General features: G+C 37.5%; 1 protein-coding gene across 46 annotated transcripts in view; it reads right to left on the reverse strand.

Annotated features, from left to right (window-relative positions):
- Positions 1–27,312, reverse strand: part of CAMK2D (calcium/calmodulin dependent protein kinase II delta) — a 265,256-nt gene that overhangs the window by 58,301 nt on the left and 179,643 nt on the right. For 33 of the 46 annotated variants that reach the window (XM_027833887.3, XM_007054434.4, XM_007054430.4 and 30 more), the window contains exons 5-12: positions 24,005–24,070; positions 21,233–21,305; positions 14,099–14,201; positions 8,617–8,700; positions 7,509–7,603; positions 5,355–5,477; positions 3,937–4,020; positions 3,093–3,135 (exon numbers count right to left, since the gene is read on the reverse strand). In XM_027833887.3, coding sequence (XP_027689688.1) covers positions 3,093–3,135; positions 3,937–4,020; positions 5,355–5,477; positions 7,509–7,603; positions 8,617–8,700; positions 14,099–14,201; positions 21,233–21,305; positions 24,005–24,070 — 671 coding nt within the window. Of the gene's footprint in view, positions 1–3,092; positions 3,136–3,936; positions 4,021–5,354; positions 5,478–7,508; positions 7,604–8,616; positions 8,701–14,098; positions 14,202–20,169; positions 20,243–21,232; positions 21,306–24,004; positions 24,071–27,312 lie in introns of those variants that run through there. The other 13 variants (XM_037897082.2, XM_037897075.2, XM_037897095.2 and 10 more) reach the window with 2 other exon arrangements.

Genomic DNA, 27,312 nt, shown 5'->3' on the forward strand with positions numbered 1-27,312 from the left:
TTTCATTCATAAAAATTTATTTCAAGCTAAAGTTGACACAAAATATTTCCACCTGTGCTAAGGAAGAGTAACGCAGAACATTTTTATATCTGAAAAGCATATGTTATATTTAAACTATGCTGCTGTTTTACTTTAAACTCTTTGGACTAAAGACTGCCTTTTTGTTAAATGTAGGTACAGCACCTAGCACAATCGGCCTTGAGTCTTGATTGGGTTTGGGGCTCTACCACTGTACAATTAATCAGATAGAAAGAGCATCAAATTCTTAAACTAATTTAGCAGAAAATGGCTGTTTTCAAGCTGTAGGAAAGCAAAGAAAATTAGAAGTTTATTGGCTTTACAGGTTATTTTATTCTCCTAGAACTAAAAAAAAACACCTATTGAAAAATATTAATTCTTATAAGTTGCTTGTCATAATATGATCTACATCCTTCCAATATTATGTTTTATGTTTAAAATCTTTTACATGTTTCGGAAACATTAATTTTTTAAAATAAAAATTAAATAAAACAAACAACAAAAGAGTCACAATGAAGGTTGTAACAGCCATTACTCCTCCCATTGTGCCTGTAGGATTGGTAGCGGGTAAGGGGATGTGTCCCTTGAACGGTTTCTTGTATGAGACTGGTATATGATATCTCATATTATGGGACATATTCTATACTTCAGTCCTGTACATTAACAGGAGCTCCATGCCCAGAACAAGCGTAGTATATACCCTGTTCTTTGCATACTGCAATAACCACACACAACTATTTAAAGAAGTGTTAGCACCATCTTTAGCTATGAATCTTTTGCCTTTTTTGTTGGCTTGTGATATAATTCTAATACTATTTAAAAGCATTTTGTGTAAGCAAGGACACTGTATGCGAATCAAAAACTGCGGTAGCAAAGCATATTCTAAAGTAAGCTAACAATGAAGAATTTGACCATGCTGATTTCCTACAACTAAAAAGCAATTGTTATAAATAAATCCTAAGGCACTGCTAATAAGCCAGAAAGCAAACTGAGAAGAAATGGAATTGTGACAACATGCAGAGATTAGTGTGGTTCAGGGCAGATGGCAATTTTGCTTAGGAGATACAAAAAAGATGTTTCTTTCAGTTGCTGAGGGTCTTACCTCACAAGAAACACACATTCCACATAAAAGGAAGAAAGAAAAGGAAAAATAAAACACTTTTATAAACACATTGTTATGGACAAATAACCTTGAAAAGCATGCTTTCAATGAAATTCAATGAATAAATAACTCAAAAACTAAAATGTCATCTCAAGTGCAGGTATGTCTTAAATTAACCACTGAAATGATGGATGAAAAAGTCTTTGATCACCATGCTGAGACATTCTGAAATAATATTTTTAAAGGACAATGACATTCTTGTTCTTCAGAGGTGTTAGACCTTACATATGAAGTATGTGAAACAATGATTATGGAGTATGATTACAAATGATACACGTGCTTCATGTTTTAAGATAATCCATTTTTGACAAGATACTCAGTCTTAGACTACAGCATTTCTGTTCAACTCTTAAAGGAAACTGAAAGTTACTGGCAATTCATTAAACATTAACCAAATATAATTTACAATCCCTAAAGATGGTTTTACATGTTACAGTTGTATATTAAATAGGGCAACCTAACAAAGAAGGGCACGGTATATTCCAAGCACCAAACAGATTGGACCAATTGGTCTCACTTGCATCCTGCTGTAGCTTGTTTATTTTGGATGCTTTGACACTTATTATTCTTCAAAACATGCCCAATGCACTATAGCATTTTTACCCGTTAATTAAATATATTGCAACAGAATTATCTCAGACAAAGACAGGATGCTGCAAAGTTACTGCAGAATTCACCCTACGTTATTCAATTGCCTGAATTCTTGTTTGTGGGTGTCTTATATGCATTATCAATGTCTGGTTAGGATAAAGGTTGTCAGAATAATTCTCAAATATTGAGGTTTACATTGGGAGATTCCCAGCTCCTCCCTTCCAAATAAGAATTGAAACACAATGTAAACAAAAATATATCATAGCTATTTGGGGGACAAGCGTTTGGCTAATCAGCAGGGAGGGGAGTAGATGGTCAGGGGAAGGAAGAAAGTGAGAAGGCAGAGAAGTTTAGAAAATCGGAGGAATGAAGGGAAAGAAAGGCTTTAACACTTTTACAAATTTCCCTTTCAGAAATTTATAGCTATTTTAATTTTGGTATTTTTTCTTTTCTCCTTCATTGAAAAACTTTAAATATGTAACTATAAATTTATGCATCACAATATTTTGAGCGCGTTCCTAATTAAGACATAATTATAACGGTGTCCTGGGCTAATAAACACCTTGGGTCTTCAGCATTAGAGTTTGATTACTGTAAACACCCAGAGCACAGCTGTTATTTCATAGGCAGAAACGTACTCTTATGTTGCTATAACACGATGCTTGAGAATGAGACAGAAGTAAAAGAGTGAAGAACTTTCATGTGTTTATTAGTATTAAGAAACCCAGACACATAGGAATGGTATTAGAGGTAAACTTGATTTGATATATTACTAGAAAAGTAGTAAAATATGTACTATAAGGTCGCTTTTTATATAAGATAAGAACATAAAAACTTATGTCTGTAAAGTTTAAAAATGTATTTTTGATTTGCGTATTCAAATCCTCTTCTACTATGTAATTTAACTTTTAAAATATTATTCTTTGACCATATTTCAATTTGCACATTTATCCTTAGCATTTGCTATTTTTCTCTTCCTACCTGGAATATTTTCTGGTCTCTTTGATAGGATTCTACAAATAAGAATGAAAAAAACGTCCCCCTTCACAATAAGGGAAACAAACAGACAGTGCACCAAATTATTCCAACTACCACCTGTACCTTACAAAAGGCTCAATATGACCCTTTAGTTTAATCTACAGCAGCGAGTAATTTTTGCTCTGATCACTGCAAAAAAGAAATAACTTTAATACACTATACTTTACATACTCCACAGTAGCAAAGAGCTTTACTGTACTCAACTAATTCTCATTAGGCCTGGTTGCATTAAGCAGATACCAAAATGTAAAGAACATAAGGATTTGGAGCTCAATAAACATACCTGAGAAATTTCTGGTAGCCAGCATAGTTGTCAAAATGGCCCCCTGTGTACACATATGTTAACTCAAATTAGCATTATTTATGCATAGCTCTGAGCATGAATAGACCAAAAAGGCAAATATGCTTAATCATAAATCATTTGACTATCTAGGTCAACTCTGGAATGATAGATTTTCTATGAATTATTTGGCATAAGGTGGAGTACATTGGGAATGGAGAAACTGTAGCTTATTCTTAAAGCTATTACCTATCAGAAATCCCCGAATAGTTACTGAGCTGTCAGAACAAGTCTTGCCACAAATGTATGTGCACACACAGGGATATTTGTCATCAATTAAATTGCACACATATGACACTGGAAATAGAACCCAGACCCTTACTTCAGTTGCTTGGGATGAGTTGTGTTCAACTGGGGGTTTATATGTAACATACACGACCACAACCAACTAAGGGAGGTTTTCCTTTATCTAAAGGGAGAAATGCCTGTGATTTTAAAATGGAGGGTCATCACTATCATCCTGATTCCAAAGAGGTATGTAGATGATATTTATATTAATTGCATCTTAAACGCAGTACAAATTCTGGTGGAAATGCATGCAGAGCTCAACCCTATGTTGTTTATTAAGCACTGCAGCACAGTTCACATGGCTGTACTTATTTAAAGATCCAAGCCTGACGTTTGTTTATATAAACTTGTTTTTAAGCGTTCGCAAGATAGTTAATATTCTCCATAAAATCCCTTTAAGGAATGGTTATCCTCTACATGGAATATATATCACTGTATCCTTTTACCCTTCAAAAATTACCTGCTACTAAAATGCCCCTGAAGAAATTTTCTTTCGTACCTTTAGTTTTCTTCTTGCATTGAATTTCTTCAAGCAATCTACAGTCTCCTGCCTGTGCATCATAGAGGCCACAGTAGAACGTTGCTGAGGAAGAAGAAAAGAACAATATATTCAATACACACAAATATATCAGTTATGTTGTATTTACTGGAGAACAAGCATATCATAACCTGCATGGGCCAAATTCCTAAGTCTTAAGCTCCTATCCTTCACTGGTATCTACTCAAGCAAACCTCAATGCACCAGTGAAGTCTCCAAGATTTTGCCTGGGTGCAGGGATGCATGCCAATGGAACCTGATACAAAACTAGAGACTCAGTTTGTACTCAGTCCTTACCTATGAAAAACTCCAACTTAAATCAGTGGGGTTTACACCTGTGTAGAGACTGACTAAAACCAAACCATTTTGGCCATATATAATTATAAAAATAAAAAATCAATAATAGCATCCTGAATTGTGGTGTCCTGTAAAGTTCTCTTTTAAAAAAATGAATGGAATTTTATTTAACATTAGCAGTATTGTATGATGCACAGGAACATGAAATGTGTAAAAAGGAAATATTCAACATCCTCCTTAATTCTTCTGAAACTCATTATCACTTGTATTGTTCTATGATAGAGAAGACACTGCAGCCTACTAGAATGAGTACAGGGCTGGGCACCAGAACCACATCAGTTCTCATTGTGGCTCTGTCAGTGACTTGCAGAGTATCCTTAGGCAAATCCCTAATTTCCTGTTTCCGTGTTTTACCCTACCTGCACAATGGGGGCAGTATCATTTACCTATCTCCCAGTGTTTTGAGAATTAATTGTTCTGAAGATGCAAAGCACGATATGAGAGAATTTTTCTTGATACAGCTCCATATTGTATTCCCTGAGCATGCACATAATAATGATGTCTTAAAGGCCATGAGAAAAGGAGTACTTGTGGCACCTTAGAGACTAACAAATCTATTTGAGCATAAGCTTTCGTGTGCTGTAGCTCACGAAAGCTTATGCTCAAATAGATTTGTTAGTCTCTAAGGTGCCACAAGTACTCCTTTTCTTTTTGCGAATACAGACTAACATGGCTGCTACTCTGAAACCTGTCATTAAAGGCCATGATCCTCCATTCTCAGTGCAAGTGGATGTCTGTATCCACTCAAGAGCCCCAGTGAAGTCTCTGCTCTGCCTGGGCACAAAGGTCTGCCTGCACAGAGCAGTTTCTTAGGCTGGAACCTCAGTTACGGTAATTATTTCTAGATTCACAGAGTCTAGATAATTACAGTTTTATCTCTATTTAACTACATTGCAATGAAACAGCTCTAAGGAAGGAAAAAAATAATCATAACCTTCCGAATTTGTGCACTAGATTTTGGAGAATGCTATCAACTATTTTGCATGTACAATTTTTTAGGCATGCAAGTGGAAACCACTTACACATATCCATGGATGCTTCAGTGCCTCTGATGCTGTGATTCGTTTGGCAGGATTGATGGTAAGCATTTTATTGATGAGGTCTTTGGCTTCAGGAGTCACTGTATCCCACTCTGGTGAGGGAAACTTAAGGAAAAATATATATGTAATTCTCTCTCTGTATGTGTATATATATATATATACACACACACACAGTATGTCACATGAATGGATAACAGAGCTTAAAAATTTGAAGACTAAAGGAGCCTGCTATAAAGAAAACAATTTCAAACAACTTTTTATGTAAACATGTTTTTTCTTCTTTATTGTTTTGATGACTTCTAACAGGCTTGTTTCAGATATTAACTTATTTTGTAGTGCAACATGACGCAAACTGACACTTAGAGGATGAAATTACAAATTCAAGGGGAATACAGTTGGTTAAGAAATTCAGATCAGGGAGTGTGCTTTTCTGTGTGTTTGTACACTGCCTAATACAGTACTGCAATAAAAATAATAAAATTATCATATAGACTTATTTGTCTTCTTGAATGTTAAACAGTGTATATGACATCTTAATGTTTAAAACCTGATTTATGAAACAGCTTTATCAGGTACTTAAGCCCATCCCTGATCAGCAAAACATTTAAGCTTGTGCTTAAGTCCCATTGGAATGGGACTTAAGTGTGTGCTCAAGTGCTTTCCTGAAACACAGCCATAAGCAACTTGTGTTTTTCATTTTATAAATTAATGAATTTAGAGCTTGTGGAAATTGAGAATGGGGCACGGGTCGCTTTAAACTAGTATAAATGGTGGATTCTCTATAACTTGAAGTCTTTAAAACATGATTTGAGGACTTCAGTAACTCAACCAGAGGTTAGGGGTCTACTGCAGAAGTGGGTGGTTGAGGTTCTTTGGCCTGCAATGTGCAGGAGGTCAGACTAGATGATCATGATGGTCCCTTCTGGCCTTAAAGTCTATGAATCTAATAGCGCTCGAGTCACTGCTGATCCAGAGAACAGGTACCTAAGGAGAGTGAGAGTGCTACCTTCTTCTGCAGGGACCACCTCTATGGAAGATTAGTCCAGTCTCCATATGTATTTAACCACTGCCTTCTCAGCTGTGACTGTAGTGCCAACTGGAATGGTATGTTTTGCAATATGGGCACTTGACCACTAAGAACAAGACTGAGACCATAAACTCATTTCCACTACAAGGCTGACATGAATGGCTTAAAAGATAGAAAGCTCTGTATGCCTTACAATTTTTTGAGTCATTCAGTCTTTAAATTGCTTAACAGTTGAGCACCAATAGACTCCAATTTCACTGTGTCTAAAATAAATGTACTATACTATAAAATCTATAACACTTCTGAACTACTACTCTAATCCTTCCAATGTTCACTGCTGGGCACTGAGAGTCAATGGGACTATTCCCACATAAGTGTTTGCAGAACTGGGCTCTATAACACTACTGTTATGCCTATTTAGGCAGGCTACAACTTTATGAAAGATAATGCACAGGCAAAAGTGATTTAGGTTGGTAGCAGTGGTACACTGAAGAATTTAAAGTTTTGTCAATTTAGAAATACTACTGAAGATCTGAACAAAGCAAAAGTAACCATCATTCATAAAGGATTTTAGACTAATGTAACTACCAGACTCAGACTTTGAGCAGTAAAGGAATTTGATAAAAAACATACTGTAGGAGGTATTCGTATTTGTAAGGCTCCTTTTGCACACATTTGTCCCAGCCAGACGCACATATGCAAAATTATAAGTGAATCAACTGAGATCACAGCTGTGATACTCTGTAACTAATCTAACTGAAATGTAAAATCAGTAACAATAACCAGCAGAAAGAAAAACCTTGTGCTCTCTCAATACCATCCCTAAAAAGCAACAGCTGTAGGATTGTGGGCAAAGGTACACAGTAGTAGAAATATAGGTACTGTTTAAACAGGCAGATAGAAATATACTGCATAATGGTATATATTATATATTGTACAGGCCAAAGAGATGTTTACTCATGTAAAGAGAGTGGATCATAAAAATGCTGATAAGAACAGAAATATTTAGGAACTAATTCCTCCTTAGTTTTCACTCCCTTCTTAGTCTAGCGAACTCATACTGAAAGCTCGAATTAAAAACAATTATAAGAGTAGCTCATAATACATACGTCATAAGCACCAGCCTTGATCTGCTGATAGAGTCTGTGCTGGTCTTCATCCCAGAAAGGAGGGTATCCCACAAGGAGAATATAGAGAATGACACCTGGAGGAAGTCCAAAGTAGCACTAATTAAGCCATTCATGTAAACTAGCCACAGTGAACATGAACTGAATCATGCCTCAAGGCTACACAAAACAGGAACAAACAAATAAGGCAAATGACTTATTTGGTAGTACAGCTGAATAGAAATCTTCCACATGTTGGAAAATAAACATCCTGACAATGCTCTGAGGCAGCTGTAGAGTTCACATGATGACACCCTGGAAGAAATTATGGGGAGTGCAGGTGAAGACTATGTGCCTGGAAATGATCCTAGATACTATGGGGATGGGCACATTGGAAATGTCTAGTTAGCTCTAGAGACAGACAGGGATATATCCTCTAGTCCTACTCGGAACAGTCTTAGACAGCACAGAGATTAAAACCAGCCTGCTAATGTAAGTGCTCTCATTAGTGTACTGATGGTAAAGATGATGGAAAATTTTAAGAAAAGAGTCTACCATAGACAAGCCTATCTGATCTGTCATTTATTCGGCCGTGGTTTTGGGATAACTACAAGATGCAAGTGCATTCACAGATATGGCCTAATCAGTCTGTCTATGCTACAAATAGTACCTGTTAAAGAACCAGGTTACAAAATGGTTGTCCCTTAACCTGGTTACAAATATGATTTCAGGGCAATTCAAACATTTTAACTGGGCGGCTAAAGCAGTGGAGAGAGATTGGTATTTAGCTTGGTAATGAAATATAATTAAGGCCCAGTCTATAACACAAACTGGAACCATGTTTGTAACCATGTTAAGGAAAAATTGTGCTGTTGCTAGGTTCTAGGACACGGTTACACCTGTAGTGTAGACAGGGTCAAGAGTGCTCTGACAGCACATTTGCTTAACTGTAACATTCAAATAATAACTACTATTCAAATAAACAACTACTGAAAAGGTAAATATGAGATAAGGAAACATTTAAAATTAACTCTGAAATACATGAAACAGAGGCTCCTAACAGACAGATCACAATGTAGTGGGCTAAATACAATTCAAAATTGTTTCTTACCACATGCCCACATGTCCACTGGCTTCCCATAAGGATCTTTTCGTAACACCTCTGGAGAAAGATATCCTGGTGTACCAGCAAAACCTGTCAGAAAGCATGATGAGAGAGTTAGCCAGTCAGTCATGAGAACAGTTGTGTTCTCCATAACTGTATATACAGTATAACAAAGAATTTCTTAAATAACACCCTCTTCTGCAGACTGTGTCTATATTAGCTATTTAGTTTTAAAATCTCCTACCTTTGGGACACCTGTAGCTCAGCTCATCAGGTAGTAGGTGACAATGGGAGTGTTGGTGTAGACAGGACACCACCATGTCCAGTGTAGAGGTATGACAGTAAAAATAACATTGGACATCTGCCTACATCTGCAATCCCATTGTTGTTACTACTGGTGGAGCTACACTGATGAAAGAGCAAGAGTGGGAGATTTCACATAAAGATTCAGTGCAGACACTCTCATGATTTATGTACTACAGTAAATCTATTGTAGGCCTCCAGCAATGACAAGCAGTGCATTTATTCAGTGTCACAGAGTCATAAAAGTTACAGAGGGGAAAATTCTACTACATCTTCCTGTCCATCTCCCAGTAAATGCAGTATCTTTTCCATTTTATCCAGGCCAGCGCCTAAGCCCTGGTCTACGCTGGGGCGGAGGAAAGGAGATGTCGACCTAAGATACGCAACTTCAGCTACACAAATAGCATAGCTGAAGTCGGCGTATCTTAGGTCGACTTACCTGGCCGTGAGGATGGCGGCGAGTCGACCGCTGCCGCTCCCCCTTCAACTCCGCTTCCGCCTCTCATGATCTGGAGTTCCGGAGTTGATGGGGAGCGTGTTCGGGGATCCATTTATCGCGTCTAGACAAGACTTGATAAATTGATCCCCGACAGATCGATCACTACCCGCCAATCCGGCAGGTAATGAAGACCTGCCCTAAGTGACGTACTTAGCCTGTGAGTGTCTTACAGAGAGGAAAAAGAAGGTGTACCTGATCATATGAACATTTTTGCTGGTTGTTTGTTATTAGACTGATCAGAGTTAGCATAAGATAAGCCCTAAACGATAGAAATTATGTCAGTAGAGCTCATCTAGGAATCACAAATCATCTCCAGTGAATCCTTTAATTCAGCCATCTATCCATTCTGTGGATTGTCAGACTGACATCCACGTAAATTTGTTACGAATGTTATCACATATTTTATACTTCAGTGGTATCAAGTGCACTTATTGTCCAAACAGAATACAGTAAGAGTAAAGCTACAGTCTCATGTTCATATTAAAAAAGTGAAAATACTCCATGAATAAAATGCAGCTGGATCCCATGGAAAGTTTTATCAATGTATAAGCAATAAGTAGGGCCAGAATTAGAAAACTAGTGTAGATCAGTGTATATTACAAAATGTTATCCAAACCCCTTCTCCCAAAGTGGGGATTCATCCCAGTTAATGCCAGGTTGTGGTACTATTACTGCCCTCCTTTGGAAAATGAGCTGAGGGGAGTAGAAGTTTTTGCTCCCACTGGAGCATCATAGTGGCAGTTGCTCATAGTAGAAATCAAATCAGGCTGCAGCCTCTTTCCAAACACTGCCGTTCATTTTTCAGATTGTGCCGGCCCTTTACAGGCCACCTCTGATATAAGTGACATTGTGGGAGTTTTCTACTACCACACCTGTGTCCCCTGGGGATGTTCCAGGTAAAAGCTGGCCCAAACTCTGTAGTTAATCTGGCTCATGGAATTTACAAGTTCCTCCTCATTCTTTAAATACTAGACAATGTTGTTTTCCTCTTAGGAGAAACACAAAATGGAGGCATGGAAGACACCAAAACATGCCAAGTATTATGTAAAAATGAAAGTAACTGATGACTAGAATGAATGAATGCTGGTACACTGACAGATGAATAATCTCAGACTTTTTCTAAAACACAGTTTTAATGGAATCTGTCCTGTTTGCCAATGGCCATGAAGTACTATTGCCTATAAGACTGCCTGAATGACCAGAATATTGATTTGGTGACTGTTACTGTATTATGCAAACTTGGCTAGAATATTTTAATCTATCTATAATTGAAAAAAGATGCAATTGAGCCTACAAAGACCAGTTAAGATCATTTAACTGAATAGTGTCTATGTGCCTAGAGCCTCAGCTGGTAATCTTTCCAGCATCCTCCCCACCCCCCCACTGTGCCCCCTTCCCCTCCCTCCACAGCAGTCTCCTCTTTTGGGGAACCTGAAATATGGTAACCCTAAATTTAAGACAAGGTGAAACTAGGGCTCAATCCAGCTCCCAAAGAGTTAACAGGATCTTTCCATGGACTTTAATGTGGGGTAATGAGTCACCTGCTTCAGTGAGTCAGCAGAGCCCACTTGACGGGTTTCCAGTAGATTAAACACCTGCTAACTGGGTGGGGTGTATTGGGAAAACGTTGCCAAGCTTTTTACAAACAGCTACACAGAAATGAAGCTTATTTGATTAACAAATGTGCAAAACAGGAAAATATCTTGCATTCTCCAAACAGGATATAATATATTCTGGACCATATTCTCTGCTGGCATAAATCTACTGACTTTAGTGCAACTCTGTCAGGAGAGAATTTGTCCCCCCTCACAATACACAGAAAAAGATCCTGATGGGTTCAGAGCTATAAGTAGTATTTGTGAATCACTAAGTGCTGGAAAATCCACCAGATAACAAAAGTTCCAGTGGAAATGGGGAGAGAGAGAAAGTTCAACATGCTATTACTATGCAGGGCCCTGCAAGTTCAAGTTCTTCATTGTAGGGCTAGCTATGGGTAGATCTACAGTAAAACCAAAGGAGTGACTGTAGCTTAGATAGACGCACCCGTGCTAGCTTTAATCAACCTAGCATGGCTAAAATGCAGTGACGCTACAACAGCACAGGCTTCAGCATGGGCTGTACGAGCCTGCCCAGAACCTTGGGTACCTACTTGCATTGCTAGCCCACACTGAGACATGTGCTGCCGCAGCTTCACTGCTATTTTTAGTCATGTTCACTAAATTAAAGCTGGCATGGGTATGCTTGTCTGAGCTGTAATCAGTCCCCCCACTTTCGACTGCAGCGTAAACATACCCTATAGGAAGAATGGCACTTGACATGCATCAGAAGGAGTTGCTTCTTCAAAGGCTCATACATCATGCACAAATATTCAACACTGCATTTAATTAGGCATGATCCATGCATGTTCCTTGTAAAAACCTGAACAAACCCTCCTTGCATCATGGGCTTTGGACTTTTACCAGTATAAGTAGCGGACTAGGGCCTAACTCTGAACTCATAGCGGTGTAAGTCAAAAGTAACTCCATGAAAGTCAATGGAAAATTAAGCCCAAATTATATACTACGCAAGGGCTTTGTAGGTGGAAAAAGAGGGGATTTAAAACATTATTAGAAAGGGATGGGGAAAAAAATGACAAAACAGGCACAGAACCCTTCATCTCCAAATAGAAAAACAAATAAAAATTGCTTTGTTACAACATGCTACTTTCCTCATTCCACTGCCAACACCTGAATCCATACCAAAGATATTTGAAAACAAATCCATTCACACTCTCTTCCCTCTCCTTGTGATCTTCCCTACAACTCCCCCACACTTCCTTTACCAAGATGGGGAAGTTTTTAACAGCTAGATGAATGTTTGAATTGGTTCTTTTTGTAATTCAGAACCACTTTGTCCTTCCCTAATTTCAACAGCACCACAGTGTTGTTTGATTAAAGGGTAATACTGGGCCTATCCTACTCTTACTGCTTTGGCACCAGAGGCCTTGGACACTTACCACTTTGGTTCCATTTTTAAATTATATAATAATGTTCATTTTTCACTAACCTAGGCAGCAATGTACAGAATTTCTTACATTATACCCTTCTTAAAGTTTTTTGTGTCAGCCCCCACTGAATTACTTGTAGCCCAAAACATTTACTTTAAATGCATCACAGCTCCATAGGATCAAGTGCAGAATTTATTTTTATAGAGACCCACAGGAACGGCAAAATCCTGGGCACTCTTCTGAACTCACCCTATTACTGAAATACCATTTAAAACTGTAGCTCACGAAAGCTCATGCTCAAATAAATTGGTTAGTCTCTAAGGTGCCACAAGTACTCCTTTTCTTTTTTCAGGATTAAAACTCACCCTGATTAATTTTTTTTCCTGATTTGCCAGCTGTTTTTGCCATCAATACACAACTTCATTCTGTATTATTTTTGATCAAGTCCTGTTGTGCTGGCTTGACCAGTTATATGCAGTGGTGATATTTAGGTCCCCAATGCAACTCTGTGTCTTCTGGATTTTGGAAATCCACTATAAAACAGAGTGGGATTTAAAACACTGGACTAGTTAATAAGGACACTGTTATGCACAAATGTGTACATATGTACCCAACTCTTCAGACACTCAGCATGGCTAACCTACTGCTTTTGTTCTGTTACTCTGACAGCAAACTCCAGGTTTTTTACTTAATTTTTAAACATAGTTTTCCAGCTACTGTACATGTGAATGGTATCTGCTACAACCATTTTGTGCTATATTGTTCCTTTGGAGTCCTAATTATTTTTGCTTTATGCTTGACATATGTTGAGTTAAAAACACCTTATTCATACATACCTTAGTATTTTTTTAAAAACTGAGAATAAACTCTTTTTCTCGCTTTTATTTATTTTGACCTTCAGGTAATGACAATAATGAATTTGCAATCTGCAGATGTTTTCTACATTAAATCAGGCCTGGATGAACTGATTGATTAGTTATCTGGGGGCTGTATTATCTTTTCTGAAGCGCGAAGGGGACAATGCATGTCCCCCACCCCTAGTGATCCTACTCCCCTCGCACACTTTGTGTCCACCTACTACCCTTACCGTGGATCTCAGCATGTGTGTAAAGAGCTCTGGCTGACCCCTTCTTTCATGATCTAGAGGGTACAATCTGACAGTGTATATCTTCCTTCGGGGGGGGGGGGGGGGGGGGGGGGGGGGGGGGGGGGGGGGGGGGGGGGGGGGGGGGGGGGGGAGGATTTAGGAGATGACTTGAAGTAAGAAATTTCTCTTTTTGAAGTCCTAATGGATGCATTTGACTCCACCCTTCAATATATCTTTGTGCCTCCTACTGAAAGTCAATGGGACTTAGGCTTCTTAGTCCCTAAGTGATGTCTGCAAATGGGACTTAGGCTCCTATGTCACATAAGTGCTTTTAAAAATTTTACCCACTGAGTTTTTAGCAAGATGCTGAGCTCCCCAGACTCTGCCGAGGTAATAAGAATTCAGGATGCTCAACACCGTGCACGAAGAAGCCCAAAGTGAAGTAAGATGTAGAAACTGAATTACAGTACAAACAAAACAGCCAACCACCACATATTCAACTCTACTATGTATGATTGTCCATTATTATTATTAGGGTGGGAACAGGAAGGGTTGGGAGGATGGGCAGAAATGTGAGGTTAAAGAAACAAAAAATAGAAGAAGGTTCACTTACCAAACCAAGCCTGTTGTTCTCCTTGAACTTCTATAGCCAATCCGAAGTCTGCCAATTTTACAGCTGCTCCCTTGGATTTGCTAGCTAAAAGTAAGTTCTCAGGCTTTATTCAGAGAGAGAGCAAAAGAGGAAACGGGGAGAGAGGGGAAATGAGATGAGAACACATCGTAAGTAACTTTTTTCAACATTTACATTTTCCAGTCCAGTATTCAATGATCGGCAATACTGAAAAGTACAAAACTATTTTATAGACTGAAGAAAACAAACCATGCATTTCCCCTTGAATATTACAGAAACCTACGTCTTTCATTCATTCTAAAGGACCACCTGGCCTGCAAATGGCCTTCCCAATCCTGCATGATAGCAAGACGAAAAGAGATGTGTAGACCTACTGAAGAGATTATGGGGACCTGTGTGATCAAACTTTGTGTTTGGCATCTGCCTTTGTGACACAAAGCTGGCAATCACAATTTACCTACAAAATGCTGCTGGGGAAAATATAGGTTGGGTCTGATCTGCATGCAGAATTTTTGCAGGATCAGTCTATTACCTGCTGCAAGATCATAAACGTGCTTTACGTCATACAGCAATAACAGTAAGAGTCATGATTTTATATATATATTTAGAGAATGGATATTAAATAGATTATATAGTGCAATCTCTTCAGCATGGGAACTGTACCTTCTGTGTTTGCACAGTGCCTCGCATGGTCTGTGTTACCAGAAATAGCAACGGCAAGGATAGTAATAATAGCTACTGTTATTGTTGTTGCTATTTGTCATCACTTTTCAATTACAAGTTAGATTCTAGGAAACAGCAAGAAATGACTATTTTTAACCAAATAAATGGTTTTGAACAATTGCCGTACACTGAATATGAGAGTCTTTCTTTTTGTATGGGTATATCTACTACTATTGGAAATGATCATTAATTTAGACAGAACACTATTAATGAATGCTTATGAGTTTCAGAAGAAACCGGAAAAGTATGCTTAAAGTATTTTGATGAGGTATTTTGTAAGTAAGGTATTTGGATTTGTTTTTAATATGAATTCAAATGCAACATTAACTTTACATATTTAAAACAGACGCTAAGGAAATGCAAAAGTTAGCATTCCAAATAGTGTGTTTAGTTTAAAATGTGTCTGTGTATGCTGTTAAATACACCCCTTAGAATATACAGGACATCAATCTTTGCAAAGATAAGGCTGCTAGAGCAATGTTAAGTTTGTTAGAATTTGCAGAATATTGTAGAATTCAGAAAAAATATAGCAGAGACACTAACTGTAGGACCCAATATTCTTCCCCTGACATTTTCTTTTTCCCCCTGACATTAATACATTTTCTTTAAAAAAAAGAGAGGACATGGCCTATGTTGACTTTAATTACAATCTCCCTCCTGCAAATTTATCCCACTAATTACCTGAAGCATTTCTTGTGTAGGGATGTTAAAAATAGTGCACCAAATCATTACATCTTCTCTTAAAGTGAGGCCCCAATGCTGCCAAGTCTTCAATGTGAGCTTTATTTTAAGCATGTGAGCACCTTCATCAGTTTCAGCTGGACTATACACATGCTCAAGGTTAATAATGTTTGCGAGATCATGGCCTAAGGCTATAAGCTTTTTGGGAGAGGCTGTCTTTTAATATATGTCTGTACAGTGCCTAGCACAAAAGGACCATAATGTGAATAGGGCCTTTAGGCATTGCAGTGATTATGATGATGATAAATAACAATGACTTCTAACAAGGTTCTTCTAAAATCTTGTTCAGAAGTTTATTATTTTCCTGTCACACACAACTTTTATGAACCAAAAACCTAGCAAAGAACTACCTATTCACTGAATGCTATTTACACCAACAGGTATTTTTCTTTTTCTTCTTGCTATTTTTGCGGTAGCTGTATCTAAAAAGGTTTAATCAAAAAGTATTTTTTCACCCTCACTGAATTTAAAAATGGTTGAATGAAACTTCCTTGACTTCTCATCTTCTCTCTATCCCCGGCAAAAAATCAACTTTGGGTTGAGACCAAACATGGAAATTCAGTCCTAAAGGAAGTAGTCATTTTTAAGCAATTACTAAGCATTGAAAACAAGGGATTGGGATTATCTGAAAACTGGTCTAGTAATAATGAAAACTATAATATAACTGTAGCTCTTCAGCAGAGTTGCCACCCACCCTCTGGCATTTGTTATGGAAACAGTTAACTTCCAAAAGAAATATGAGAAAATCATCTAAACGTTCGCCCCATATATGCTAAATCTTACCAATTATTATGTTAAAAACCGTGACATACATGAGATTCAGTCAATACATTTATTTAAAATAAAGATTAAGGTTTCCCAGAATAAAATTTAATCTATTTTTCACTTGAATTATTTCCATCTATTTAAATCATAGTACCCCCAATATTTAAAAAATAATGTTAAATGTTTAACTTTGACATGTTTTATAAATATTAATATAAACAATGTCACATCGTCTGTTATTTCCTCATACCTATTTCAATGTATAGCTAACATTCTTAGAGATTTTCAATCAAACAGAGAAATTTGCAGTAAACAACTTCAGGCAATTGATGGTCCTATTTGTTTGTGATCTTCAGCAATTCAACACAGTGAAATTTCATGCACTACCAGTTGACACACAAGTCCTAATTCATGAAGCACATACCCTATTTTGAATGGGATCACACTGTGAAATGGTATAACTCTTCCCCCATCCCCTTTTATACAATTAGAAATCTGTAATCTTCCTATTAAATGGGATTAAAGTACTGTAAGCAAATACCATTGTCATAAGATAATAAGTATGTTTCAATAAAAAAAGAAGCAGCACATTTACTCCTATGATAAGAGCAACAGCCTTCCAGGCAGTATAGTGTGGGACTATGTCCTTAAAGAACATGCAGCTGCCAGTTCAGAATAACAAGAAACACACTAGATATTTATCATGCATGAACTTCAAATGACTAAGGCATATATGCATAACTGGAGAGGCACTGGGAGATTTTACAGCATAATCTTGTGTATCATCCATGAAACTAACAAATCAGTCTGGATCAAAAAGTTGCACTCTGCACTAAGAAAGTCTGGCTGCAGTATGCATGTAGAAAAGCAGTGATGATTTTAAAAGTTACTTGTAAATAAATTAACACAGAGCTGAGTTTATGGCTTGTGTGTGGAAACATCTTTATTCATAAAGGTTTTGTGGGGGGTTTAATATATCTGGAGCCTGATTTCGATTATTTTTTTCACAATGGGAGTCTGTGGGGGTTGTTAATCACCTTAGATTCTCAAGAGAAACATGGCCGCTGATTGCCAGAGCCAATGTAACTTAGATCTTGAAATTTCTACATGCAAGAGTGTTGTGAACTATGTGAAAGAAGACAGCCATTAGTAAGTGTTTTTATCAGCAATTTTTAAAATCCTATGAGACAGTTTTTTCTGGATTGGGTTCTAGATCCATTCCAATACACCAAGGTTCCCAAACAGTGTTCCATGGAGCACTTCCTGGTGGTCATATGGTGCCAGATCACGTCTTCATTTCTAGCTGCTCAACTGCATTAAAAAAGAGCTAGAAATATATATATACTTCCCTAAAATGAAGCTAGATCATCCCTCTCATACCAAATGGGAAAGGACATTTTGCAAGCATGCTGTCAGGATATGGATAGGGTTTGAGGAAAAGATACTTCCAAACCCTCACAAGGCCAAGACCATCCCCCCTAGTTGCCTGGCCTCCTACAGTTCTAAGTAGCCTCTCCAGGCTTCCTTGCTGGAGTTTCACCAGATCCTTGTGTGGAGAGAGTTGTGGAAAACTCAATATGGCCCTGGAACGTATTCCCTTCTCTGTGTCACTTCCATGAGGGCAGTAGGGGGCTGATTTTCAGTTTCCTCAAGTTTTCATCTTGAAAATTAAATTATTTCAAAATTAAGCACTAATGGGTGATAGGAACAAAGTCTCTCTACTGCTTCCAATTCATTCAGGATTTGCTAAAATAAAATAAAATCCACAAGTGGGCTGGGGTGGAGAGAGCACAGTTGGGTTACATAAGGGATCATTCTTTTTTCATGCATCTCTAAGAAAATGTGACTTTATATGAATGGTACATCAAACCATTCCTTATCCTCTCAGTATATATAGCTACACCCCAGTTTCTTTAACAGTGGATTGTACAGTATATACAGTGTGAACAGGCATCTTTAAAGCAGCTGGTCAAATTTCATATCCTTTCATTTAAAGCTGGTGCTGACTGAGACATGTGTTATCCAGCTGCTGAGAAGGATTTGTAGACTGGACAGAGACTTGGCATTGTAATGTTGTCCAAAATATGAAATATGGAGCTCCATAAGAGCAAAATGGAGAATGCTGACTATGCTTTTGGAATCCACCACATCCCCTGATTCGTGTGGTTTTCTGATTCGTGTTTTCCTGCATTACAACTCCTTAGATTTATCTAGTGCAGCATTAAGGAAATCTATAAATAAAATAAAGTAACTATACAGCTCTTTGCTGGGGGTGAGAGACGAGGAGAGGGAAGACAACATTTTGATCCTGGTTCTATCATTGGTGATGAAAAATCTCAATCTGGAAAGGAAATTCCACCTCCTTATAATAAAATTCCTTGATCAAAGAGAAAGGCAGTTGGCAGTACGGGGAAAACAGAGACAGAGAGTGAGTGTACTCAAATGAAGGATTGGGTGAGACCTACAACTGCCTTCGGCTATAAAGATGCCACCTTTTTATTTCCTTTTCAAGGGGAACCCATTATTCAGATAGTTTCCATTAGCCTTCTATATAAACAGACTAACTGCATCTAGGATCTTGGAGACTGAGTGTTGTCTGAGTTTAGTTTTTCTCTTCTTTTGTATGAAGAATGAGAAGTTAGTACCTGTGTTTTTATAGACAATCTAGCTTGTCTCTAAGAGTATGTCTACGTTGCAATTAGACACTTGCGGCTGGCCTGTACGAACTGACTGAGGCTCGCAGGGCTTGGGCTGTGTGGCTGTTTAATTGCAGGGTAGACATTTTGGCTTGGGCTATAGCCTGAGCTCTGGGACCATCCCATCGTGTAGGGTCCTAGAACTTGGGCTCCAGCCAAGTGTCTACACTGCAATTAAACAGCCCCTTAGCCCGAGCCCCGTGAACCTGAGTTAGATGGCATAAGCCAGCCATGGGTTTTTAACTGCAGTGTAGACATATCTATGAGCCATCCAGGAGCAGAAACTTCAACCTCTTTAGTTCCATCTCAAACTTGCACCAGATGTGAGAGGAATCTGATGTAGCAGTTATCTCCAGTCATTTGGAAATCTATGTAGTTAAGACAGGTAATATTCCTCTTAGCAAAGGGAACTTCTTTTCCAAAATTCTATTCTAAATAGTACCACCACTCTGGGAAGAACTCTAACCTTCAAGAACTTTCTGGTCAAAAAACTGCAGCAATTCCAGCTTTAAACAAAGGTGGCCTGCAGCACAGTCATCAGCCACAACAGGAAATAGAAAAGGGTAGGCCTTGGTAGCAGTGATCTCAGGATGGCCATTTACCACTAGGCCATGTGGCCTGCATGTATTAATATGCTTCTCAGGCAGCTCTTTCTAAAAATGGTTTGAAAGTCATATTCATGTTACCTTTGCTGCCGCCCCCACCCCAGACAGCTCTGGGGCAACAGAGTGGCATACTGTTTATGTGATTACATTACGTGCTTGAATACTTGAAAAATAACTTTTTTCCTTTTCTTCTCTGTTACTAACAGATGTATAGATAATGCCAATCCCTGAGTAGGTTGAGAGGATTTTAGAGGTTCACTCCTATTTTTGCCACTGAGAAGGGAAAGGAAAATATTTACAGTTTCACTGGACAAGTTTGGTAACCGTAATTGCTTTTTAAATTGAAATTCTATTAAACAGCAACAATTTGTTCAATTAGGTTAGCTATTCCAGTTCGGTAAAGTCTACAAGCAAGTTTATGCAAAAAGACATGCTCATCTCTTCTGCCTTTACATGCACATCTGCAGCTGAACAGTAAGTAGGAGCTGTGTGGTGTGAGATCTGCTCCAACTGTATTACTCACCTTCAAGTCCCGATGGACTACTCCCATCTGATGACAGTGTAGCACAGCCTCCAGGATCTGCTGAATGCAATGACTGCATGCAAACACCAGGGGGCGTGTGTTAGTTCCAAGCTTACACTCACTGTCTGTATACCCTCAGCGAGACTGGGTTAAAGTGCAAAACTAGCAAACAACTGAAGATGTTTTTACACAACCTTCAGAAATGTACACACATCACTCACACAGAGCAGCTACTATCTCAGAAATACCATGCCATGTGAAGGCTTTACCTTATTTTAACCCATTTTGATCTGTACATGGAGTTTGGAAGAAGGAAGGTCAACGTGGACTCCACTTGGTTTAATGGAGAAGTCCTGTTAACGGGGATATGCTATTTTGGAGATTACTGTATTTTAAAAATGCAACAAGTACTGATACTGAAAATGTGTTGATAACATCATTTTTTAAAAAGTTATGTTAAATATTTAGTGGCATTTGTTCCTTTTCCTCCCTTACTTCCTGAGAGCTCTCTGTTGCATTAAAAATCATAGCAGCCATTAAGGTAAAATTACTATAAGTAATGTATTTTAGATAAATTATTAACTTCTCATGTTTTAATTTAGTTGACAATCATCTCTTGCCTGAGAGTTCGTCATACTCTAATGGAGCAATGTGTGACCAGTTGTTCTGCTACTGCAACCCATGGTCTCAGAACAGAAGTGGTGTTTAAATCTGCAGGCTGACATACATCACAGCCAAAGTGCGACTCCAGATGCATACAGAATGATTAATGAAATCCCTTCCAAAATATATGTATCATACCAACCACGTTCAACTAGGTGGGATAAATCCAACACCTTGGAAGGTTACAGGTTTCAATCTTAAAGTAATTACTTCCCCTTTTGCCATGATGTATGTTAGGCCTGTAGACTTGCAAACTGGAAAGAGGTGTCATGCATTATTTATTCAATTAGTCATTTTGAGGGTGAGGAGGATAAGCAAGGGAACATCTCAGCCAACCCACCCTCTGCCCTTTCAAAGTAAAAAAAAACTCTTATCCAATTTATGGGCACCAGATACTGACCTTCAGGTCTCTGTGAACTATGCCATTTAGGTGACAATGATTAACACTTTCTAGAATCTGCTGTATACAATGACTGCAAAGATACAAGGGCAGAATGGAAGGGAGAACATTTTAAAGGCACATAATCACATCAAATACAAAATAAAATAAAATTAAAAAAAATATAAGGAACAAAAACAGAGTTACATTTCCTGACAAATCTTAATTGCACATGGAACTGGAACAAAACAATGCTGAATATAAAAATATTTCCAGATCTAAAACAAACAAAAATAAAAAATAAAAACAAACAAAAAAAAACATTTAGCATCTAAAGTGTGATATCATCAGACAGAACAATTTGTGTAGTGTTTTCATTCAGCAGCATGGAGATTTTTAAAGAACATAAATCTTAAAAAAACAGGAAAAATTTGGGAGGGCAGTGAAATCCTTAAATGGTTTCTGATGTACTTTCTGAGAAAGTTTACAGTCTGACATCAATATTAACGCACAAGTGTTGAAATAAGGAAATGAACAAAAATGAAAAGATACAGAAGAAACAAGAGTAAAGAATTTAAAAAATAAACAAGAAAAAACAAAACATTTATCATTTTGAATATAATGGTTTCTTGTAGAAAGTATTAATGGGAAAATAAATGTAAATGTTTCAATAAGGAAGTATACATTTTCATTTAAAACAGCAGTGACAACAATAATTTGGTTAGTAGCCATGTGTAAAATGGAAATCAGCATTAAAGGCCCTGAACCAAAATCTTCAAACATGGGTGTATGAATATAGGTTTCTAAATGCATAAGTGTACAACTAAATGCTGAGAACCCATAGTTCGCATTGAAATAATTACCACTGAAAAATCAGGCCACTTTTATTTAGGTGCTTAAAATATGGAATTAGCAGCATGGTTTTACACATGCAATTTAAAATTTTTGGCCAATCTATAGTGCCAAAAAACACAGCGGAAAACTTTGGTTTTCTACAGCAATGGAACGATTTTCAGACATTTTAAGCACTGTTATAGCCAATGAGAAGGGATCATTTTTACTTCTCATTGGGTCAAAATCTGGGACTATATGTACTGTACTTGTCAAAGGGCCATGGATTTGATGCTGATCATATTAAATGTTTTTGCCATGAAATTCAGTAGTTAGGGACAGTCATAAATCAGTAAGTAGAGCCCAGTTCTGAAAACCCTTTCTTACACGAGTAGTCATTAACTCATTTAAGTAGTCCTATTGACATTAAACAAACTGCTTGCATGAATAAGGACTACTTAGGTAAGGGTTTGCAGGAACAAGACCTATTTTTATTATAGATCATGCGTCTATAAAGCTCATTAGCTATTTCTAAGGACACACACAAACATATACATAGATGCATAATACTCCTGAACACTCCACTTGTTTAATACAGTATATATTTGTATGCACCCCTTTGCATCAGATAATAATAACTTCTAAAACAGAATAATCACCTCAGTTTTTCTTTTCTTTAAAAAAAAGCATAACCACTTTGTGGTATTTGGCATCAGCATTAGAAAATGTGACTGTTTCCACAGAACTAAAGAAATTAGAGTATGCAAAAATTATTCAGTCAGCCCTCCACAACTGCTAATCCAATTTTCTCCTCTGCAGCATGTTTTGTCCAACTTAGTTTTAAATGTCCTGAGCGATCAGGTTTCCTTAAGAGATTATTTTTCAGTCTAATCAATTTCAGTGTCAGGAAGTTTCCTAACATCCTGCCCAGATTTTCCTTTGCTCACCATCATCCCATTACTACTTGTTATACACACTTGGGACACTGCTAATGTTTTCTCTCTGTCTGCTAAACGAAATTTAAAGGACAGAATATTTGCGCTGTTATTTTAAACTCTCCCAAAAATGTGTTCTACATAAAGTGACTGTGGTTTAAAAGAACAACCCTTACCATTGTAAAGGACTGATTGAATGTTATATTACTACATGGCATCTCTATGTGATTTGGATATTATAAATATATAGAAGCAAAATATCTCGTTAAATTTATTTTAAAAGGAGTTTTCCTACAAAGTTAGCAATGGGACAAATATGAAGAGGTGCATTAGGGAACCTAATGGACCAGAGTGTTTGCAGATTTGGAAACGTCATGAGGTCAGCAGAACACTGAACTGGGGAAAGGCTATGGTACCCTGGATGCCCCTATCTCTAAAGAATCATGTTAAGATTCAGCCTTTTCTTTTCTTTTTTCAATAAGCAGTTGCAGTTACAGCTAATAACTGCAGCTCCACAGTTTGAGCACTGACTGAGAGACATGCAGTCACTACTACTGTTTGTTAATGGGGAAAAAATGTATCTCAAAGGAAGGAAAAGTTTTTTGGATTCAGAACACTAGTAATATTAAATATGTAGAGCTTTCCAAAATTAATGTGTATTAGAAGCTTTATGTCACATTGAAGTATTATTTCCATTCTACAGATGGGAAAACTGAGGCAGAAAGTACCTTAACTAAGGACACAGTGAGTGTCAGAATCATGTTATGATACCAGGGGTGAAATCATGGTTCTATTGAAGGCAATGGGAAATTTACCATCACCCAAACTGAGCTCAAGCCACTTGACCATGTCTATCTTCCAAATCTAACAAAGTCTTGATGGGAACTATAGATGAAGGCTGAACTGCTCTGTTCTAACTGATGCCAAACACCATAAGTAAACATCAAAATAAGTAAATACGCTAGCATAATTAAAGGTAATTGTTAAAATCTAGCAATAAACAACATTTTAGAAATCAAGCACTTACCTGGCATCTGCTTCACTGTAATATTCCCTTGCAACTATATCCTCAAACAGTTCACCTCCAGTGACTCTGTGAAAACAAATGATTCATTAGGGCCAGAAGCAATGTGGCAAAAAAAGTATCTTAAATTATTATTATGGATATAGCCATTATTCTTTTTTGTGTGTGTGTGTGTGTGTGTGTGTGTGTGTGTGTGTGTGTGTGTGTGGAACAGGCGGTCATCCTTATTACAATGCCAGACTTTCCCAGCTAAGTTCACAGCTGGTATAAAGCACGTACAACCCTATTTATTTCAAGGAGCTACAACTGCTTACATTGGGGTGAATTTGATCTATGACTCATGCCATGCCGGAAAAAAAACACATAAAATATGAACATGTACAGGCTGCAATCATGTTTGTGTATTTATCTTGCGTTAGAAACTGACATAGGATAAATATATAAAATGTAACTAATACAAAGTATATATAAGCACAAATAAGATCGTCTTAATTTTGTCACAGAGTTCTTTAAAAAAAAAAAAGTTCAAATCCAGCCATCCACCAAAAACCCATGAGAGTAAGGACATGTAAATTCATCAAAAATACGTATGAACAATGATGTCAAGTATGTTCTAGGAAAAAGAGCCAACTTATCAAATCAGGGTATGCACCAACAGGTAACACGAACAAACATTCACAATATACTTTAATGGCCACCAGTTCAACAGAACACTTACGACAGTGTTTAACTTTAAGCACATGAATAGTCCTATTAGAGTCAGGGTGTTTAGAGCTAAACATGCAGTTAAATGCCCTCCAGAATCAGAGCCTTAATTATCAAAAAAACTTTACTGACTTCTCACTAAGCCATAATTACTAAATTGGCAGGCTCTCTCAGTCTTGGTGAGTTCTGCCCCAGTCACCACGCTTGACTGTTCTGTTCTCCCTCCAGTCGCAGTCCTGAATGACACAGAAGTCCAAAGATATGCTGCCTTCCCCACTGCATCCTTAAAAGGTCCTTAGCCAGCACAAACAGATATCCTGAATTGATTGTTATTCTGTTATAAATACACTACTGTAATCCAAAGGAGTATTTAGAATAATTTATTTTAAATTTTACAAGAAGCCTACTTACTTTTACTTGCTTTTGCCCTTTCCACCATAAAATCCCACCTCAGTTTGCATCTCTGTATAGAGCCTAAAAGGGCTCCTTGCAAAAAGTCTGAGTTATGTGTATGCCCTTTCTGTTGGATTTTTGAAAAGTCTTGCCTCCAGTGATCTATGCATATAAGGTGATTCCAGGATGTCAAGTCTTCAAAGAGGTCACATTTCATCATAGTATATGAATCAAGTGAAGCCTCTTATAGCATACTGTGTTAGTAAATTGTCAAACTAGAAATTTTAGCTCTGGGCTTGTCTCCATGTTGTGTTAGACTGCACTAGAGGAGTGTAAACTCCAGTGCACCACCTGATCTGAACATGTTGTGCACAACCTGACCTGCATGGACCCTGCTTGTGCACACTAAAAGTTCCCCTAGTGACCATTAATGTAGTCCTGCGTACTATATTAATGCACATTAGGGAACTTTTAGTGTGCACCAGCAGTGTCCAGACAGGCCAGTTAGTGTGCAACACGCCAATGCTCACTAGAATTTAAACCCCTCTTGTGCAAACTAACGCACTGTGTAAACAAGCCCTCTTAAGCAGTAGTGGAATATAAGAAACTTGTATTAAAATGATGGGTTTTCAAGCCACTTAAGTATACTGAACTGCATTTTTCTATTTGCAGAACCTAATTGTATTTTATGTGAAAAAGTAAACAGGTAGTGGGGGCTGAATTCTACAAAACTGCATATTTATTTCTCTATTGCTGTAGTAGTTACTTGTGGCTAAACATTAGATATTCAGTACAATAAAAGCAATTAGCTGAGATACAGGAATGAACTGCTCAGCAAGGAGTAAAGCCCCCTTTGTTGGGGCAGTTTGTTGCCAATTGTATTTTTATTTTCTAATGTCCATTTGCTGGTTGGAATAAATCTCACATATTCGAGGCTAACATATTAGGGACTCTGGAGAGCAATCTACTTCATATAACAGAATATTATTTCATAGCACAGTCTGTAGCAAAAACTGTAGGAGTTACATTACATTCACAGACAGGTTGCCTAATTCTCATTTCTCTTTGTCTTCTACCCTCCAGGTGTTTGTGTTGGTTGTTAAGGCACAAAAATACTTAATAAATGCATATGCTCTTTGGTAGCTCCTGTTATATATATTTTTTGTTTGCTTTGTCTTTGGTAAAGAGAAAAGGTTTAATTTTCACTGTAATATAAATGAATAAAAATAAAAAATCCTTTGATCTCCTCACTAGAACAAACTCTTTAGATCCAAGCCGAAAAGAAAAGAAAAGAAAAAGCTTTTAATCAAAGCAGTTTTTAATTAAAAAGTACACCAAAATGTTGCTTGTTCTAATCAAAATTGAAGAAAAGGAGAAAACGGCTACATATTTACTGACACTGGATGTTTACATGGCATCCCTAGAATAGTGCTATGATATGGAAAACAAAAGCAACAAAAATACAGGTGAAATTTTACTGACAGCAAACAAATAGCCAGAAATTCCTGCATTCCTTCGTCTTAAAGAAAAGAATTAGACTCTTAGGGAACCTTCAACATCATCAGCAGTATAACTGGCCATTAATAGGACAATAATAAGCAGAACAATTAACATTAATTGCTCCCTTTCTCTCACCCTGGCAATTTAGTACCAAAGTGGACACAATGTATTCCTACCAATGTGTGGATAACTTTTTTGCAAAGTAAGACTTATTTCATATATTTTCAGTTGCAAAACAAGTATGTATAACTGAGAGGGGTCTGAGCTGCCACGCATGGAATTAAGCTTTCCCATAGATCGGGGGTGTTTGGTTCCGAGGTTCTGGTTGCATCTCTAAAGCAATAACATGAACTTGAACCATGATCCACTGTTTATACATCCGGCTGCTTCACTGACATTGTTTTGTTACGGTAAAAAACTTCCAACTGTCTTATACAGGAATACCGGGTGAAATCAGCTCTCCAAAGTGCTGATGATCAACTGCAGAAATAATTAAGGTTGATTTCTAAAACCAATTTATATAGAGGAAAATTAAGGCAGCCCATATCTAAAACATTAACTTACTAATATTAGGATCTTCTGTTTAACAATTTCTTAGGGCTTGAATAGAGAAAAACTGAAAGTACTGCAAAGCACTATGGAGAAAGGAAATACATCATGTATAGACATTAGGTTATGTATGTAAGGTTGAAGCTAGCTTCCAGATACGGACT

The sequence above is a fragment of the Chelonia mydas genome, chromosome 4 (assembly GCF_015237465.2).
Source record: "Chelonia mydas isolate rCheMyd1 chromosome 4, rCheMyd1.pri.v2, whole genome shotgun sequence".
Classification (NCBI taxonomy): Eukaryota; Metazoa; Chordata; order Testudines; family Cheloniidae; genus Chelonia; species Chelonia mydas.